Raw genomic sequence first — 18,011 nt, 5'->3', positions numbered from 1 at the left:
AACAAACAAACAAACAAAAAAAACCCAACAACTTTTAACCTGTTATTATGTTATATTTAATGATACCTCTGGAGGTCCATTAAATGAGTAGGCATAGAGAATTGGCTGAACCATGATAAGTGACTGGGTTAGATCTTGACGCATAAAATGATGACGATAGTATGAGCTCTCATCTGGACTGTTATTAAAAACTTGTAAGAAAGGAGATCTTCTCAAGTGAAACATAAACTGCAAAACAAAAAAACACACATTTGTTTGAACCTTCACAGATAAAAAGGAGAGTTGTACAAAGAGAGAAATATTTTTCACAAACTACACAAGACCAGTGCCACAACAAAACAGGATTCTAAGTCCTTTAACATTTCTAACTTGTACATGCACCTTTGCCAGTTTTTCTATACTCTCGTGAGAGTAAGAGAGAGATCAGAATGAATAAACCCACAAAGCAGCTTTGAATTAAGAGGAAAGTTTACCGTTTCTTCTTCTCCAGTATTAATTGATAAATAGTATGACTGAATATTGCCAAATCCTTCCTTTACTGTAAGCTCTACTGTTCCTATGAGGGAGGCTGCTGTGCTTGAACACACAAGTTGTAGTATGTGAACAATAAAAAAAGAACATTAACCACAGCAAAGTTGAACTTCATTAGTAAAGTTACTAAAGTGGAAGAAGCAAATCCCTCCATTGCTGAATCAATCTCTTCACAACTGTTAACACCTTGATTTGGAAGGTAAGTCAAACAGAAATATCACGTAAGTCTATGAAGAGTCCAAAAGCAACATACCTGGAGCTATGAGAATGAAGGAATTTATCAAAATGGATTATCAACAAAGAAACTACTCGAAGTTTAATTAGTTTAAACTATTCAAAGAAACTATTCATCCCTAGAGGCACATCTTCCTCCTACTCACCTGTGGGTAAAGTGAAAAGGTTTCTGAAAATCTGAAAGAGCTTGGATCATCTTTGTGATATTCTCCAAATTTCTGACACTGGAGTAAAAGAAAAATTTATCTCAATTAAGAAACGAACTTCCTTGGTCATGCCACTACTGTAAGTTTGTTTGGTTTTAACAGACACATGATTTGAGGTGCTTACAGCATTGTAAGCAAACAGAAACCCAGCAAAAGCGTATGTTTTTGCTACGTATGTTCTTTTCTTTCCTTGTGTATGAGGCTTTAATGGCTTACTTTTTTTTCTCCCCCTCTCTAAAATTTCCAAGCACAGTTGTATGATTAAACTGCCCTGGAGAGCACATTTAAAATTAAATTACTAATAATTACTTACAAGTAATTAAAAAGAAAAAAAAAAAAAAACAACTTTTTAAAAAAAAAAAGAAATTCCACATGATTTTCTAGATACTTCGATTTTTTTTTTCTAAAAATATTTCATCTACACTATCATTATAGGCAGCAAAAAGTAGAGAAAGCTTTAATTTCTGCTAATCTTATACTAAATTTCAATTGTTGGCAATTGAGGAAACATTAATAAACAAATCAAAATCATATCTGCTCTTTTTCCAATTTAAAAAGAAAAATCTTAGTTAATTCTGCATACTTCCTTGAGGAAATGAAGTATTCAGTTAATTTTTTGTTTTATTTTTAAAGAAACAATCACTGAACACCAGTCATTTAAGAATGATATTTCTGGATACAAGAAATCAATCTGACTCTTGTAATATAGTCCTTCTTACCAGACGTATCAGTTGCCTATCCAGCCACCTAAGCACATCAGGCCCCTCTTCTGTCTCTGCCCTATACACCGCCAATCTAGCCATGAGAATCGCAGCAGCTTCCTGGTCAAAAGATGCCGCAATGTTTTGAATCTGCGTCTGTGCATCTGCCCAGCTGCAAAACAAAAATACAAGTATTTGCATCACAGTGAAAGGAAAGAAGAATCTCAAAATATCCCTTCAAAATTAAGGCAAAGAAAGCAGTGTTACCAGTTTAACAAACTCATGCTGGAGCTTCAAATATCTATTGGGTGTAGATGAGCAGCCTCTCAGTTAACCATTCTTTAATCAGAAATATCCCTTATTCGTAGAGATGTCAGGCAACCAGTGAAATAAAATATAATGCCACTTACAAAACAGTTGTTATATTTTAAAAAATATTAATTATGATGTTACAGAAAACACTGCCCATGAAGCTAACCACACATTCCCACACCAGCAGATGTCTTGTGCACCTTTGCTCATCCTTTCAATTTACAAGATGAGCTATTAATCTGCCCTTTTTATCAGTTGCCAAGAAGATTTTACTAATATAACTAATGTAAGTTCACAAGATATTCATATGAACAGTAAGGACAACGGGGTTTTTTTTTGTAAACTGAATTTCCCATCGCATTAACCAATCAATAATCTCCATCTTAAATGAAATGTCACGGGACATTGAAAAATGCCTGTACAATATTAAACATCACTTTCTAAAACTGTGGAATAAATTGAATCAATAAAGTTCCAGGTAAAAGTTATATATTGAAGAATAGGTATTTTCACATACTACAAACAAAACTGAATTCCACAGAAAAAAAGAACATTCACCACAGCGAAGTTGAACTTCATCAGTAAAGTTAATGAAGTGCAAAAAGCAAATCCCTCCATTGCTGAATCAATCTCTCCACAACTCTTAACAACCCCCCACCCTGAACTGCAGCTAGCACTCCCAAGTTGAGTTACAAAGTGATCTTTGCCATTCCCTAAGTCTGACCATCTCCTCAATTTAGGCCATAAAATTTCACTCGAAGTTTCCTCATCATCTAAAATCACTTGGGTTACTCCAGAGCACTCCCAAAACATCATTATAGAACCACTGCCACCTCTCGGAGAAGAAACAACCCACAGAACAAGAGAAGCAACTCGCAAAGGTATAATCATGCTTTCACCACCTGTGGCACTGCACATCCCAGAAGAATAGACTGATTACAGAACCTAAAGATTAAAAGGTAAATACATATCCTGCTTTTTTGAAAACGATTCACCACAAGTAAAACTTACTTTCTGGCAACTGTGGTCACTCTAATACGTCTCTGTCCACTGGAATGCTGGTATTGAGTCACAAATTGAATTGCACCACGTCCTCCTTGAGGAATGGGAGCATTGTGCTAAGTACAGGAGGAAAGAAATTAAATGGAGAGGAATCTCAAGATTTTACAGTGTAATCCAAAAAATGTATAAACAGATTACTAGAAAATTATAAACTTTTTTGCAATAGGCAGCTCAAGTTACATAAATGCACTGTCTGGTGGTTTTATTATGTTGGGAACGTTTACTAAACATGGCTAATAAACTTGGAGACTGTTAAGGGATGTTAGGAGCAGTTGCTGCCTCCACCAGATACCCTTAAAGCAACCAATGCTCTCTCCTTCCATGCACCCTTACAGAGACACTTTCAAAGGGGCTATGTAAAAATTGCTGATTTCATTCCTCTATTTGAACACCATGTGATTCACTAGAATTATAGGGCAACAAAACTGATACTACTCTAGAATGCTGATTAATGAATCTCAGGAAGTGCCATCAAAACATAAAGATTGGAATCCAAGCGTAAACCTTAATTTCAAAATCTGCTTGGTAGAAATTCAGGTTTATAGGTTGCTAACAAGGTAAATAATCCCAGGAGAGAAGGACAGTTGAAATCAACTGTTACACACCATGACCAGATCAGTTTTAGAGCTACTAATAAAAATAAGACCAAAATAAATATGCAAAGCTAAATTCAAGTTTTCCAAGTTTTGCACAGGTTATAAAAGTATGTAATACAGCCTACTAAATACATAGAAACTACAGTCAGCTCACATAGTTCCTGAGCTTCAAATATTTGGGAGAAGTACTAGAAGGAAGTAGCACATTTGTTTGCCATGTTTTTATTCTCTTTCCTGGTACTCCCTCAGGGAGACAGGAAACCCTGATGCATTTCAATGCAGCAAATCTTTACTTGCAAATACTCAGCAATTAAAGCATAAATTAAAATGTAACATTATGGAGTAATTAACTTGTAATTAAAATATCAGAGAAACACTGAAAAGCACTTTTAAATATACAGATTACAGTACTTTCATATGTTGTAACTGAAACAGATTTTAGTAACACTCTGAAAAGAAAAAACTAGATTTAGATTATGAACTCTTATCCAAAATTTGAAGAGCTCTTTGGTTCTCATTATTATATTCAAGAAAATAAGCTCATCATTAAGCTGTTAGTATCCGTCTCTAAACTTTGACAACACAAAATGGCAACATCATTTGCATCTGTGCTACTGTGCTTGAGGGAACCACACAAAAATACAGCAGTCACATAAAATAAAATTACAGTGTATAGTAGACAAATATTTATTACCTGGTTGACCACCTCAAAGTACAGTGCAAGTGTTGTAGTAGGATTAAGTCCACAAATCTTCCACTGACAAGTACCTCCTGTTCCAATCTCCTGTAGAAAAAATTTATAACACTTTTACAAACCAGAAGTATTACCTTGCTTATGATGTACAACACCTGACCATTATAGGTATTTGTTTACAACTACTCTGTGACAGGTTTCCTCCCTGATCACTCTGTCAAGCTTTTCAAGCACTCCTGCAAAATAACTGCAGTGTTGGATGTAAGAATAAGAAAAAAGGAGATGGTAGCAAAAGATTAAAACATTAAAAAGAGAAGGAGAAAATTTCCATTAGAAAAATGGAAAAAATAAGTCAGAAACAGGAAAAATGTACTAGACTTTGCTTAAACAATCCCAAGAGAAGAGGTAACAAGCATATGCAAGTGGAATGCCTATTCCAATGCACACCAGGTAAAACTTCAAAGTAGGTAGCTTACAGAGTATATACTATGTAGTTACATAGTCTCTAGATACTAACAAGGTAACTGTATACAGATAGTGATGTATTTTAAGTGACAATTCCTTTTTGTCATCCAAACAACATAAATACCCAGTGAAAACAATTAAAATAATCAGCCAACCATAATGGACCCAGTGAAACCAAACAAAATATTCAAGGAAAATTAAACTGGCAATACTATCACTGTGCTTGTATTCACTGTTACATGCACTATGGCTAGAATAAGCAGCCACTCTGCAGACAAACCTAAACAAGTAACAAGGGATCCACAAGTTCTAATACTACCTTGAATGTCATCTAATCCAAAATCTTACTAAAAAAAAAAACCAACAAAAACAAACAAACAAACAAAAAAAAAAACCAAAACAAAAAACAAACCAAAAGAAAAACCAAACCAAACCAAACCAAAACAAAAACCACAAAAAAAAACCACCAGCCCTGGCACCTGGCATGTGTTTTATTTAGAACCGATAAAAAGGGAACATTGTTTGGTTCATTTATGGAAAAATTTCAGCATCTCCTCAAATACGAAAATCCTAAATCCTATTCTTCCATAGAAGAATATTACCTTCATTTTCAGCAAAATTTACATACATTTTCTGAGACACAAGGTCCTTTAGAGTTGAGAGAGACACAGGGTCCAATCGCTCCAGAAACCTTCACTTCTCTTGAAGTCTTTATATATAGAAGAAAAACATACATATGTCACACTAAGAAGAATTCAGTCTTATCATTAGTTAATGAAAACCACAATGCATGTCAGACTCTTGATACCTTTAGGAAAGGTTGTACATGTAATATGCTTGGTACATTTAGAGAAACTTTTCATGTGCTCACTTTCTATTCTTAATTATGTATGTTTACTGTACCGATTAGTACATCTGAAATAAACAGCATAACATAACTCATGCCAAAAAGCTGCTGTTATTTACAAACCTGAGAGCCTAGAAATATAATGGATAGTGTCTATTTTTTATCAAAATAATTAAAATATTCAAAAAGAGATTAAAACTGAAGACTTGTAGGATATGCCTGTACATACCCCAGAGAAAATTTATATTCTATCTCCTAAACATTTAGCTAAAAGCAAAATCCAGTTATTCACTCTTCCAATGTCATTTTCCTGTTTGATCTGTACATCCCTCCGAGAACTGGGGGTCCCTTTTTGCATTTTCCAGAATCTTCCAACAAAATTCACAAGAACACACGCATGAAAAAGAGGGTTCAACTATTTTCCTAGTAGTAAAACTTAAACAGAATTTTGCTGACCAAGAAAACAGCCCCAGATTCTTCTAGAAGGCAGGACTGTAATATTTTGCAAGAAACATCATGGAAGACAGTACTTGAACCTACAGCACGTTCAGCTCTAAGCTTCTCACAAGAGAGGAAGTGAGAATGAACACTGTTAGAAGTGCTAGAGTGGATTCTGGTAAGGATGGCAAATGAAAGGAAAACTGTCCTGAACTATGGAGAGAACCTGGACCTAAACTGAAGAAACTCTCACTACTGATACCAAAATCTAAGCGCACAGCACTGTGAGACATTCAGTCTCCCTTTCAGCTGTCACTGAACACAGGGTAAGAAGGAACTAACATTATACCTAACTCACATTTGCATAATCTTGGATCTGCAAAAAGAGGGCTAGGCAGTACAAGCTATGTCCAAGCCAACCCTAACACAGCCTAACCCTAATAAGCAAACCCTAAACACATTTTCTAAAAATTCTTTAAAGGGCAAAGAATCCACAGGTCGTAGCCATCCTATTCCAGTATTTAACTAACATGCTGCATTTTTGTATTCTTACCTTTATTTCTAACGTGCCACCAAATCCCATTTTAAATTGTCCCTGCATATCTTTCGTGAACACCCTCTGAAAGGTCTGTTTGAATAAAGATGTATTGAAAGAGTCTCCCATTACCATGTAGCCTCTAGATGACAACAAAACAAACAAAACCCTCGAGTTAAAATAGATTTCATATCATGCAATAATTTAGCACATGGGATTTGTATTTCTAAATTTTGTCTAAAGACAATTTATCATAAGGCACATTTTTGCCTTCTTAAAATGGACTATCATTAAATTAGTATTTTGCTACCATGTTAAGGATGAAAATTTTAAGTGGGCTTCTTGCCCAATCACCATCTTAGGGTTACTGTTAATATATAACAAAATCTTTCACTGAGAAAACACTACACGGGACTTCAACACCACAAATGTCTCACAGCCTTGTCATGCAAAGTCAGCTTATTCCTAATATTCAGTATTCCAAACTTATTTCCACACCACTTTCTGTAGTTCGCTGGTTATTTCAGGCTTAAATCTATGCTCAAGAAGCATGATTTATCTTTATGCTTAGCAATATTCCGTGGATGTAACTGCAACAGTTGCTGCTTATCATGAAAAATACATTGCATTTAAAAAAATAGTAGTGGGAGACAGTACTTTTATTCATTCAAAAATATTAATTAAATAATACTGGTAAAATAAGTTAACAATCAAACATTACACCTGAAAGAAGTTATGTAAGTTTTCAGGTGGATATTCAAAGATGGAAGAAAACAGACACAGGCAGAATCAGAAATTCCTCCCTGTATGCAGGATGTAGCCAAATCTGTAAGAAACAGCTGTAAGAGAAATAGACAAACTATACATTAAGGCTACTTTTGCTGAAAGAACAGAAACGGGGTAAGTCAAGTCACAAGAGCAGATGGAAAGAGCAAAATTACAGAGAAAAATACAGCTTGAGTTTGATGCAGAAAAGGAATAAGAGTCAACTGTGCAGGTAAAGTCATAAACTTAAAGATCCCGAACAATGAAAACTCCCAAGCTAAGGCTATACACACAGCTCTGAAAAGAGCAATCCAGTAGTGATTAGCACGGTCAAGCTGGCCTGAAACTCAGTAGCATATGTTCATCACAACTTGTGGCTGCACCTCTCATTCCTTGTATGCCCAGATATGTAGCATGTGCTTAGGAGCCTCTGTCACATGAAGACATCGACAAGCAATTAAGAAGGCCTTATACCCAGATATACCTGGGATTTACCTTTATACACTGATACACCAGTTATTAAACTGATAAGTAAATTTTACATGCAATTGATATTGACAAAAGTAACAGTAACAGGCAAGAAAAATGAGCTTGGCAAGAGAATCCACACTGAATACATAAGGCTGACCTAAAAATCAAATGGTATGTAAAGCATGTGGCTATACCAGTAAAGTTGAAATATTGTGTGTATGGAAAAGGCTTTGAGAAACAGAAAGAAAATGCAGTCCTTGAAAAAAGTACGGAGGAAGAACTGGCAGGATTTGCAAATTAATGAGGTACTTAACACACAAGCAGGAGTCAAAAGCTATACCAGACTGCAGATATGCATAACTGGAAGGATAAAGGCACTATCCACAGTGACAGAAAATAGGGGAGAGGTTTCATGAGAAAGACTAGAACTTTCTTCGATCATATTAAAGTGAACTGATGGCAAGACAAGCTTAAGGAAACACAAGACCATGTCTGAAACATAGAATTGGACAGAGGTAGCAAAAATCAGGAGCAACAGACGCACCTGATAATCACATAAGACTGTAGTTAAACCTATGAACAACAGTATATAGAAGGGCATAAACAAGACAGAATAACACAGGGTTTTGTACCACTCTGAACACCAAGGAAAAAAAAAAGGATGACATGCCCTTATCTTTACTGAAACCTACAGCTTACATAAATGCACACTGAAAAACAGCAACAGTGGATATATTCCCTGTTTAAAAGTTACCCATGTCATTTAAGCCTCAAACTGATCATATCAAAAGAAAACAGCAAACCCCCTTCTGATCAAATCCACAACTGTGGTGACAAATTTGCCAGAGGCAAATACTACTTAAAAATTAACAGGCACATACCCTGTGTAGTTGGGACAACACTTCATCTCCAGAAGACCAGTCTGATCCAACGCACATGCGTATATGTCAATAACATGACCATTTGTTGCAGCCCGATTAGCCAGGGCTTCAAAATGCTAAATCCAAGACAAAAACAGTTCATAGTGATTTAAAATGTGAACAGGCCTCACCTTCATATTAAATCCTAACTCCCAAAGTTTTTCTAAAACAACATTATCAGACTTCATTCATATATTGTTCCAGTACAAGCTAAAAAGGTATTTTTTTCCTGAAGTTAAAAATAAGACTGGAATTTTTAACACTTGGGTGTTAAAAAACACCTTTAGCCTTACTCTAAATATACCGTTTATAGTCACATAAATCTTTTCTGACTCAAACCAGGGAAAAGGTTCAAAGAACTTTACTGTGAGCTACACAAAGTCCTAACGCAAAACACTGAAATTTCTGAAGCAATTCCTGAAGACATACCACTATTCAGAGACAGGTAAACAAAACCACAGAATTCCCACCTCTTCATACATTTGCTACTAACAGTATTTTAGTGCCAGACAATGTATATGCTTACTTTCTGGTAAGATGTCTAAAAGTATCACCCATTATCATCTCTTACCTTCGTACCCTTTTTAACATATTTAGCATTGTCTTTTTCAATGTCATGCCATGATCTTATAGGTAACTTCAGTTCATCCCCTACAACCATGCCAGGTCCTTGTGTAGCTGGTCCTCCAATGAACATCATTATACGTGCACCGGTATTGGGAAAAGTACACTGAAGGAAACAGAAGACAAATAAAACTATGAGGTTTTCCTATAAATTCAACAAAAGAAAAAGCTATCCAGGTATTTATTACATTGATAGCATTCTAACAATAACAGTACTTTTTCCCTCCCAAAACTTAAATCGGCTGTTAGTTCAATTTTGCCTCGTTAAAATAATTCTTTACATGTAAGGTATGATACCCATCAGAATCATCATATAAATCTAATATGCATCAATTACCCAGGCTTTTACATATTGATTCTGCAACAAAATGATTTTTTTACATATCAGCATAACTGTAGTTAAAGCTATTACCTCAAGGAGCCCTACAGCTATAGAAAGAGCCACTCCAGAGGAACGTAAGGGCCGTTTTCCTTGTGGAACAGGCCAAGGATCCCGTTGCAGTTCACCCAAAAGATCAGTAAGATTCATATCAATTTTCTGCACTGGCTGCAAAAATCTGTAAACAGATACATGAAAGTAGTTTAGATTCAGACTGTTGAATAAAATTTTATCAGTTGTTCACTAGCAATATATTAGACATATATTAGCAATGTCTAATTCTAGATTCTAGTCCGAATTCAGAGTAATGTCTCTATCTCCCCAAAATAATGCTGTTTGGTGCTACTACATGTTATTAAGCATGCTCAGCTTAAGAACTTCAGCAAAGAGCTTGTAAACCAAAAACTTGCTGACTTAAGACTTACTGCCACTATCCAGAAAGAACCCTGTTTACTCAAATGAACACAGCAGATGATAACCCAGGAATCTCAGAAAGAAACTCAAGTTTCACTAGTTCAGTGAAAATCAGAGATCAGAAAAAACATTAACATATAAAGAATTTTTTGTGCTCTCTGCTACAGGCTGTCCACAAATGCGGCTATTTATCGGAAGGCAGAGACTGCAAAACTCTCTCTTATCGTTTCATAAATTTCTTCTATGTCATAGTGGTATACACAGGAGAATCAAACACCAACCTGCATTTTCCAAACTGAAGACAGAAGGGAAGGGAAGGGGAGAGGAGTGGAAGAAGAAAAAAAAAGGTAAGGCAAAACCAGATATCCACATAAGGAAGGGGCATCATAGCAGCCATTAACGCTTTCCAGCACACCAACTATGTGTAATATGCCTATGTAATGCTCTCTCAGATAATTTCTGGAGCATCATCCAGATGACTTTACTATCACCCATTAAGTCTTTTCTTCCCAGAGCAAACTGTAGGAAAAAAACAGGCTGTAACCAATATTCTCCTAGTAAACTTGTGTCTGATTAAAAGGTTCGACTGTCAGTTGACTGTTTTCATTGTCGTAAAACATAACTTTCCCAGTAAATCAGTGTAGTCAAAGTATGTTTTTCAGATATTTTAAGCACATTACCTGTTAGAAGGTGGTGGCTGCTGCACTTGAGGACCCCGACCAACTTGTGAAACAGCTACTTTTGTAAGCCCTAGCATTTCCTGTAGTCAAATACGTAAGATTTTATTACAAAATTTGCTTACAGACTATCTGAAGTTCTTCATCATAATCACCTTGACAATTTCATGTTGTTTGCTTTTATGCACTACCTGAAGCTGTTTTGCAGAGAGGTCCTTCGTTCCTCTGAAGACGTAACTTTTGGAAATTCCTTCACAGCCAAGCTCATGAACTTGCACCATTCGGCCAAAGGTAATGAGACCTACTAACGCAGTCGGTGGTAGGAGACTAAGCGACATTTGCATGGATTCCTTTAGAGCTTGCAAGTCTTCATCTTCCATGCATGTGTCCACAACATATAGAAATATCAAAGGCATCTGAGGACCACGCTTTAAGAAACACAAATATAATCACATGAAAAGCTAACTCTGAAATATTTACACGATCAAAAATGAACACATGAAGTACATTTTGTAAAAGTTTTCATTTCAACCATACCAGTAATATCAATGTTCCATCTAACTTAGCTCCCTCTCAAGCAGTAATTAATATCCTGGGCAAAAGGGAAAAAAAAAAAAACTCTACCATAATGAACTCTACACAAAAATGCAATGCTTACTACAACAGAAAATAAAAAAAAAAAAAAAAAAACCTTTCAGGATGCCAGGATAGTTTTGAAGCATGTGCCATTTATATAAATCTTCTAACATACAATGAGCTTTCATTGCTCCAGGAGAATGTAACAGTCTTAAAGCTGTTCATAGTTACAGAATACTCCAACGTGATGACATTCCATAGCATTTCATCTCATAATTTTACTCTAGAGATAATCAGTTCTTTTTATTCTTTCTCAACTAATTTTGCTGTACTATGAGCAGATATCCCCTTAGGCAAAAGTTGAGATTCTATTCAGTTGGCAAAAAGCTGAGATTCTATTCAGTGTTCACTCTTCATACTCTGAATGCCTCACTGAATTCTTACAAATTTTAATCCTCAAAAATGGAATTTAGAGTTTACAAATTTGCAACTGCAAATGTTTGCAATTTGGGGATTTAGGTCCATTTTTTATGTCTATTCAAGTAACCATAAAAAGGATTAATATTAAAATTCAAATACCTGAATTGAATATGTACTAACCATTTTCTCTAGACCAGCTAGCCCTAAAACTAATTCATAATCATTCAAACACGAACTTAAGAGCCAAATTATTAATGAAAGATTAATCAACAGTCTGACAAATTTAAAATGAAATTCAAATGAATTTGAGCAAGAAACAACAGTAAGCAGACCACTGGTACAAACACAGACTAAACTCCTGGTAAAGAAACAGACCCAACAGAAATACTGCCTTTAGAAGAGATCTCTCTTACTTCTTTCAGTTTTTCGTTTTGTTTTTAAAGAGTCTTATTAGCTATCCTTGTATTCTTCTAAAGAATTATGTTTTCCATTTCCATATGATGACACTAATGTTCAATGTACTAATAAGCACATACAGACTCACAGTCCTTCAAATGCAGTGAAGAAATAAAATTGAAATTAATTCTTTTTGGATAAATGCAAGGCTGTAGATGTTAAAGATCTCATTTAATTATTTTACCTGTACTACATATTCAATGCTGGAGAACTGAGGCAAAAGTTCAGCTGGCTGATTCATTTCAGATATGCCAGCATAGGTAGGAGGAAACTGCAAATAAAACCACAGAAATTAAGTATAAGTAAAAGATTGCAACTTCTACAAAAACATACATACAGACTACTTTCCTCCGCAACAGATATTCACTACTGCTGTCGGGAAAAATCTCTATGCAATTATCTGAAGATACAGCTGCACACTCATGCTCTTGCTGTCAATTTCGGTTTGCAACTCTAATTTTAAAAATGAGAATGTTCATTCTTACCTTACAAAGAACATTTTCTATATGTTGAATGTTTCATTTTCTTACCTGATTTCTCTGATAACAGAAGTTGCAAGCCCAGAGTTTTGCTCGATAATCCACTTGGCTATAAAAATACAATAAGAAAAGGTTATATAGCATGAACAATTTGTTTTCCTCTGTTGTCCCTAAAATACATTTCTTTTTATTTTTCAAAAGCACGCTGACTTTGAAAAAGCTTTCTCCTAATATAATTTTTCTTCTAAATAGCCATACTACAAATTCAAACTAAGTATAGTCTTACACAGATGGATCAGGCAAATTAAGGTTGTTAGACAGGTGAAATGGTATTCAAGGAAAAGAAGCAAGTAAAAAAATTAAGAACAGAGAGTCTCAGAACCTTTATGAGAGACTTTCTGCATGACCTTAAGCAAATCATTTTAACTTTCACTATGTTTGCATTTTTCTCCTTTCTCAGCCTATGTCTATTAGCTATCAGAGCCTGGGACTATCCTACACAAGCATCATGCCCTGAAAAAAAACAGCTTCCACCTTAAAAGTTCTCTCTCTAGTGAAAATAACATTTTTATTTATTTTTTTTTTTTAGAATTCATGAGCCTACCTCCTTTTATCTACACTTTTATGAGCATTCAGATAGTGAAAATACATGTTAAAAAATGCAACTTGTATCTTCATGCCACAGAGATAGATGTCTTACAGAGTCCTACTCTCATCTTAAGGGAAAGTAAAAGTTACATGATTTCAATAGACACTCCTTGTTGTCGCATCTTCTCCTGTCTAAAAGGGAAAAAGTCTTTAAAGTACTACTAAATCTTTGGATAAGTCCCAGCATGCTGTAAACACTACACAGCTCTACTGAGGTCAAATGATCTATACAAATTTCAGAGGCTGCAGACTACCTAGCTTGATACACTGTGCCATACAGGCTTCAAAAGGTCCCCCCAGATTGAATATCTAATCACATCTTGTCCCTGCTTGGGAGAAAAGACAGTTTCAAAGCAGATGTAAAATTATATTTCAGTATTAAATATACACCATTGCTGATTATAATGGAAGTCAGACATAGTGGAAGCTAACTTTTTCAGAAGCATTATCTTTAATTGAGGGCTGAAAGAAAAATAATGGAAAGACAAAGCTGTAAAGGGTCTGTTAGATCACTGGCATTGCAGTTAAAATGTGCTGCTGCACGTTTTTCCTGTGTCATATATGCAAGTCATGACTAAGGTCAATAAAACAGTTTATTTAATTTGGAAATTCAACTATATCAGGGCCCAGTAGTTAAAAAGATACAGCATAGGAATTTTTCATCCTAGCAATTTTCTAGAGGCAAAATGCATACATACACTAACTCACAGGATGTGTAGTTCCAGAAAAGTAACAAACCTCTTCATTAATTATGTTGAAAAGACTTGTTAAATGAAAGCTACATTTTAAGGATATAAATTACATATGCAAACCTACGTGCAGAAACTTCTAAGATCTAGAAGTTTGATCTGTATACTTATGTGAGGAATGCCTGAATACACCAGATCTTTTACATAGTTTAACTGGCACTATTCTAAAGATTGTTTGTAAGGTAAAATATTGGCGTAATGTATGTATTAGGTTTACCATAAGGGATTCAGCACAGCTCGACACGTGGTCCTACTGCACAAAACTGGCTCATACTGAATAGGAGGCAAGTCTGGGCGTTCCTTCAGTGGCGTGAAGAGGGCAGCCACTGGGACTACCATTCTTGTGGCTTCAAGACGACTTGAAGGCCAAACATTCCAGCTGAATCTAACTCCATCTCTGTCCTCATTCTGCTGGATAAATTCCAGGAACGTTGTCATGGTCAGCTTCTCAGTTTACCACTAAAATAAAAAGATAACCAGAACATTGAAAGGCAAACGTTTTTAAACACGAAATACTGAATGCACTTAATGACAGTCACACATTCAAATACAGTAACTCAGTTATAATCAGTAAACAGAGTAGCACTTCTTAAGTCCTAAAAGGAACACACAGAATTCCAAGGTGAAACAAAAAGAAAACTTGGACTCCTAGGATGCAACAACCTCTTCAAAATAACAAATATTTCATAAGTTGCAAGTTAAATATATAGCATTGAAATAGTTCATCTTCTGATCACTTCCTGACTTAAGCAACAAACTCAGGCAAGGAATATTGTAACTAAAGCAATAATTCTAGGGTGAGCGTAGAGATCATGCAGCACACTAACACTATAAAAAAAGACTTGCTTTCAAAAAACAAAATACACACTGCTTTAAGGATTTTCACTAATGTGTTTAGTTGTTTATTCCATTCATTGTTCAAGAATCATTCATTCTTCCAAATTGTTTAATCCTCTAGCTTCTTTTAAGAATCAAATAGCAAAAAATATTTCTCCTAAGTGTACATGGTTTATGACTTCTGCTCTACCAAATTTTTTAAGAGTTTTCTAAGCATATTTTCAGTAACTCATGATGCAGCCTACATGTATATATAAAAGAATAGCAACACGACACTCCACAAAGAGTACATTCCTACAGCAATGCTAGGAAATAACTGTCAGAAATACAAGTGTCATGCTCCACTACATTACCTATCAAGATGCACCCTTCAACAATTGAACTTAAATTTACCATTTTGGGCACCAACTTAAGACTTTCAAATTCATCAGCTAGTTACTCAGAAGCTCGAGTGCTGGGGAACACAGGCTCACCTGAAAAGCTCAACAGGTACCTGTGAAGATCTGGAAAAGTCTGCAAGAAGCATACGCTCTCCCTCCAACACAAAACCCTTCAGCCATATACACACTGTTCCTGACTACCTGCTGCACGCTTCCCATTACATTTTAGAGCACATATAGCACAGGTTTTTCCAATTACTAAGACAGCTAAACTCCCACTGCCTAACAAGAATGCACTGTAAAAGCCTACATGAACCACCTGGAAAGTAGTCTGAAAAAAATACTCCTAGGTCTCAATTTAGGTTCTACTAAGTTAATGAACAGCTTTTAGAAACACTGGAATCCTCCTGAATTGGGATTTAAATCAGGAATTCTCACAAGCACACTCACCCTCTTAGTCCTGCACGGAGTCCTCCTGCTAAGGCAGACTCCTGGAAAACGCCATTTATGAAGACCTAGCACTCTTTACTAAAACTATAATGTCATGGGACCTTTAATTTTTATGACTGTTAAAAACTTTTCAAGTTCTTTTAAATCACATTTTAACTTAATGATTTCATCCTAATGCTGACTGACTTTTAAGAAAACATATTAGTAACATCCATAAACCAAAGAGAAGCTCCATATTCCACAGTTAATATCATTAGGAAATAATCAATTGTCAGCATGTGATGACAGGTATAAAAAGCAGCCTAAAAATTGTTCCTATAGAACACAGACTAACCAGCAAACTTAAAGAGTATCCTTCTCAAAGTTTTCCACAGGTGCTATCACCTGTGCATTATATCCAAATTCTCTTCCTGAGAAGGAAAGAAGAAATTACAGCCTAAAGGCTATTGCAGGTATTCCATAGGCATCTGCTACAGAGTCCACCAACTCCATCTCCTTACACTGCAACATGAACTCCCACTTCCTGTATTGGACTTTGAAGTCTCTTCTCCACATTTCACTCCAGCTATGTTTAAAATTGTTTTATGTGGGCAGTATTTTTACCACTCAGTTACTGCTCCTCAGAAGGCCATGTACAAACACCAGTGTGCACTGACTAATAAAGTGCACATATAAGAGATTAGTTTGATTTATTGAGTTAAATACTGTTGCTTTCTAGTAAGGTGTGTATTCCCTCTTCAGAAAGCAGAACCTGCTAATAAATTTTCCTCCACCTTTTCTTCCATTCTTTTCTTCCTTTCCAAGGGTCAACAATGCTCACATATTTTATCATTCACTAAATGTGAAACTCGCAGTCTGACAAGTTCAATTCAGTTTCAGCACCACTGCTACAACTGTGCAGGCACGTTTTCTAGGACAGGTGTGGAGATGTATTACACTGGACCAGAAGAACAAACCCTTCTGACCTACAGGGTACATACCAAACTTCATACACCTGAATGCCACAAAACACATACTGCCCACCTCAAAAAAACACAGAGAAGTGATTTTCAGAACAGCTGAACAGCAACAGCTCCCATGTTGGGGTGTCACTGCTTCAGCTTTGCTGCAGAAGAGGACACCCCAACAAGACCAGCAGTCGGTCCATCCTGGCTTGCTGCCTCACTCCCGTTGCTGAGGCTGAATTTACCTCATGTCCCTGCACCATGGCAATCTCACTCTGTGTCACAGACAGAAGCCACACCTGAATTGCATAATGTCACAGGCTGACTATACCCAACTGTGAAAGTCTGATTCTCAGGCAAATAATAGTATTTATGTAATTACTCTGACTAGATGCAAGAGTACAGTTAGGTCTTCCTAACCACCACAAATACCAAAAGTGTTTGACACACTATTTGGAAAGCTATCCTGTAGCTGAATAAACGGGTTAGAAATGCATTATTTTTAAATGCCTCTAGAAGCAACTGCAAACAGCTCATAACCTGAAGCCCCTCCTTCATTTCAGCATCATTAAACATTTACACTCTACATGTAAATGTGTCCCAGTACAGAAGATCACCAAAATAATACCAACTAATATCCTTGCAAGCACATACAAACAAAATCAAAACATTTCTCTCTACAGGATTTTAAGGGTTACAGCTCAGATGGATCAGAGTACTTCACAGGACCATGTATTTAAATGCCACTAAATCAGTCCAGTTCACTGTGCACTTTTCTTACAATGAACCTATTCTTTCAGGTTATTATACACTCACAGTCTGGCAAAATAAAAGATTAATAATAAACCTTCAATTGATTTTTCATGCCAAAATCAGCATTTCAGAGCATTTCAGCTCCAAGGAGGAATTCATCAATATACAAGGAGAATAACTTAACAGCTACCTAAAGCAACTGCAAGTTATCAAACTGACAACATGAGAATTTCATTTTTGCTACTCAAACACAGCCACCCTCCAAACCAGCTCTCTCATGTTTGTTCACTGAAGACTTTTTCAAACAACCAGTGTACGTAATACCCCACCTAAATTAAAAAACCCATAATCAAAAGCAGCAGGGCCCGCATATACACGATTTCTATGTAGCTTTACTGATATCGCAAGGCACCTTTGTCAGCTCCCGGAAGGAGCTCCAGGACAGGGC

The 18,011-nt window shown here is 36.0% G+C and overlaps 1 protein-coding gene across 1 annotated transcript; it reads right to left on the bottom strand.

The window, feature by feature from the left end:
* Nucleotides 1-66: 66 nt before the first annotated feature.
* On the bottom strand, nt 67-14,642 carry LOC104399041 (protein transport protein Sec23A; the record flags this gene model as incomplete). The annotated part of the gene is made up of 15 exons (XM_010014524.1): nt 14,417-14,642; nt 12,854-12,911; nt 12,508-12,594; nt 11,063-11,299; nt 10,875-10,954; nt 9,814-9,958; nt 9,349-9,507; nt 8,739-8,854; nt 6,640-6,763; nt 5,430-5,510; nt 4,337-4,426; nt 2,996-3,102; nt 1,691-1,844; nt 912-989; nt 67-228 (listed from the first exon to the last, which is right to left on the bottom strand). Coding segments are annotated over exons 1-15 (1,899 nt in total), but the record flags the coding sequence as incomplete, so codon positions are not given.
* Between the last annotated feature and the right edge of the window lie 3,369 nt (nt 14,643-18,011).

Source organism: Nestor notabilis, unplaced genomic scaffold (genome assembly GCF_000696875.1).
Source record: "Nestor notabilis isolate BGI_N333 unplaced genomic scaffold, ASM69687v1 Scaffold34795, whole genome shotgun sequence".
Classification (NCBI taxonomy): Eukaryota; Metazoa; Chordata; class Aves; order Psittaciformes; family Psittacidae; genus Nestor; species Nestor notabilis.
Note: the sequence above shows the minus strand (reverse complement) of the source record. Positions and strands in the feature narration are given on the sequence as shown.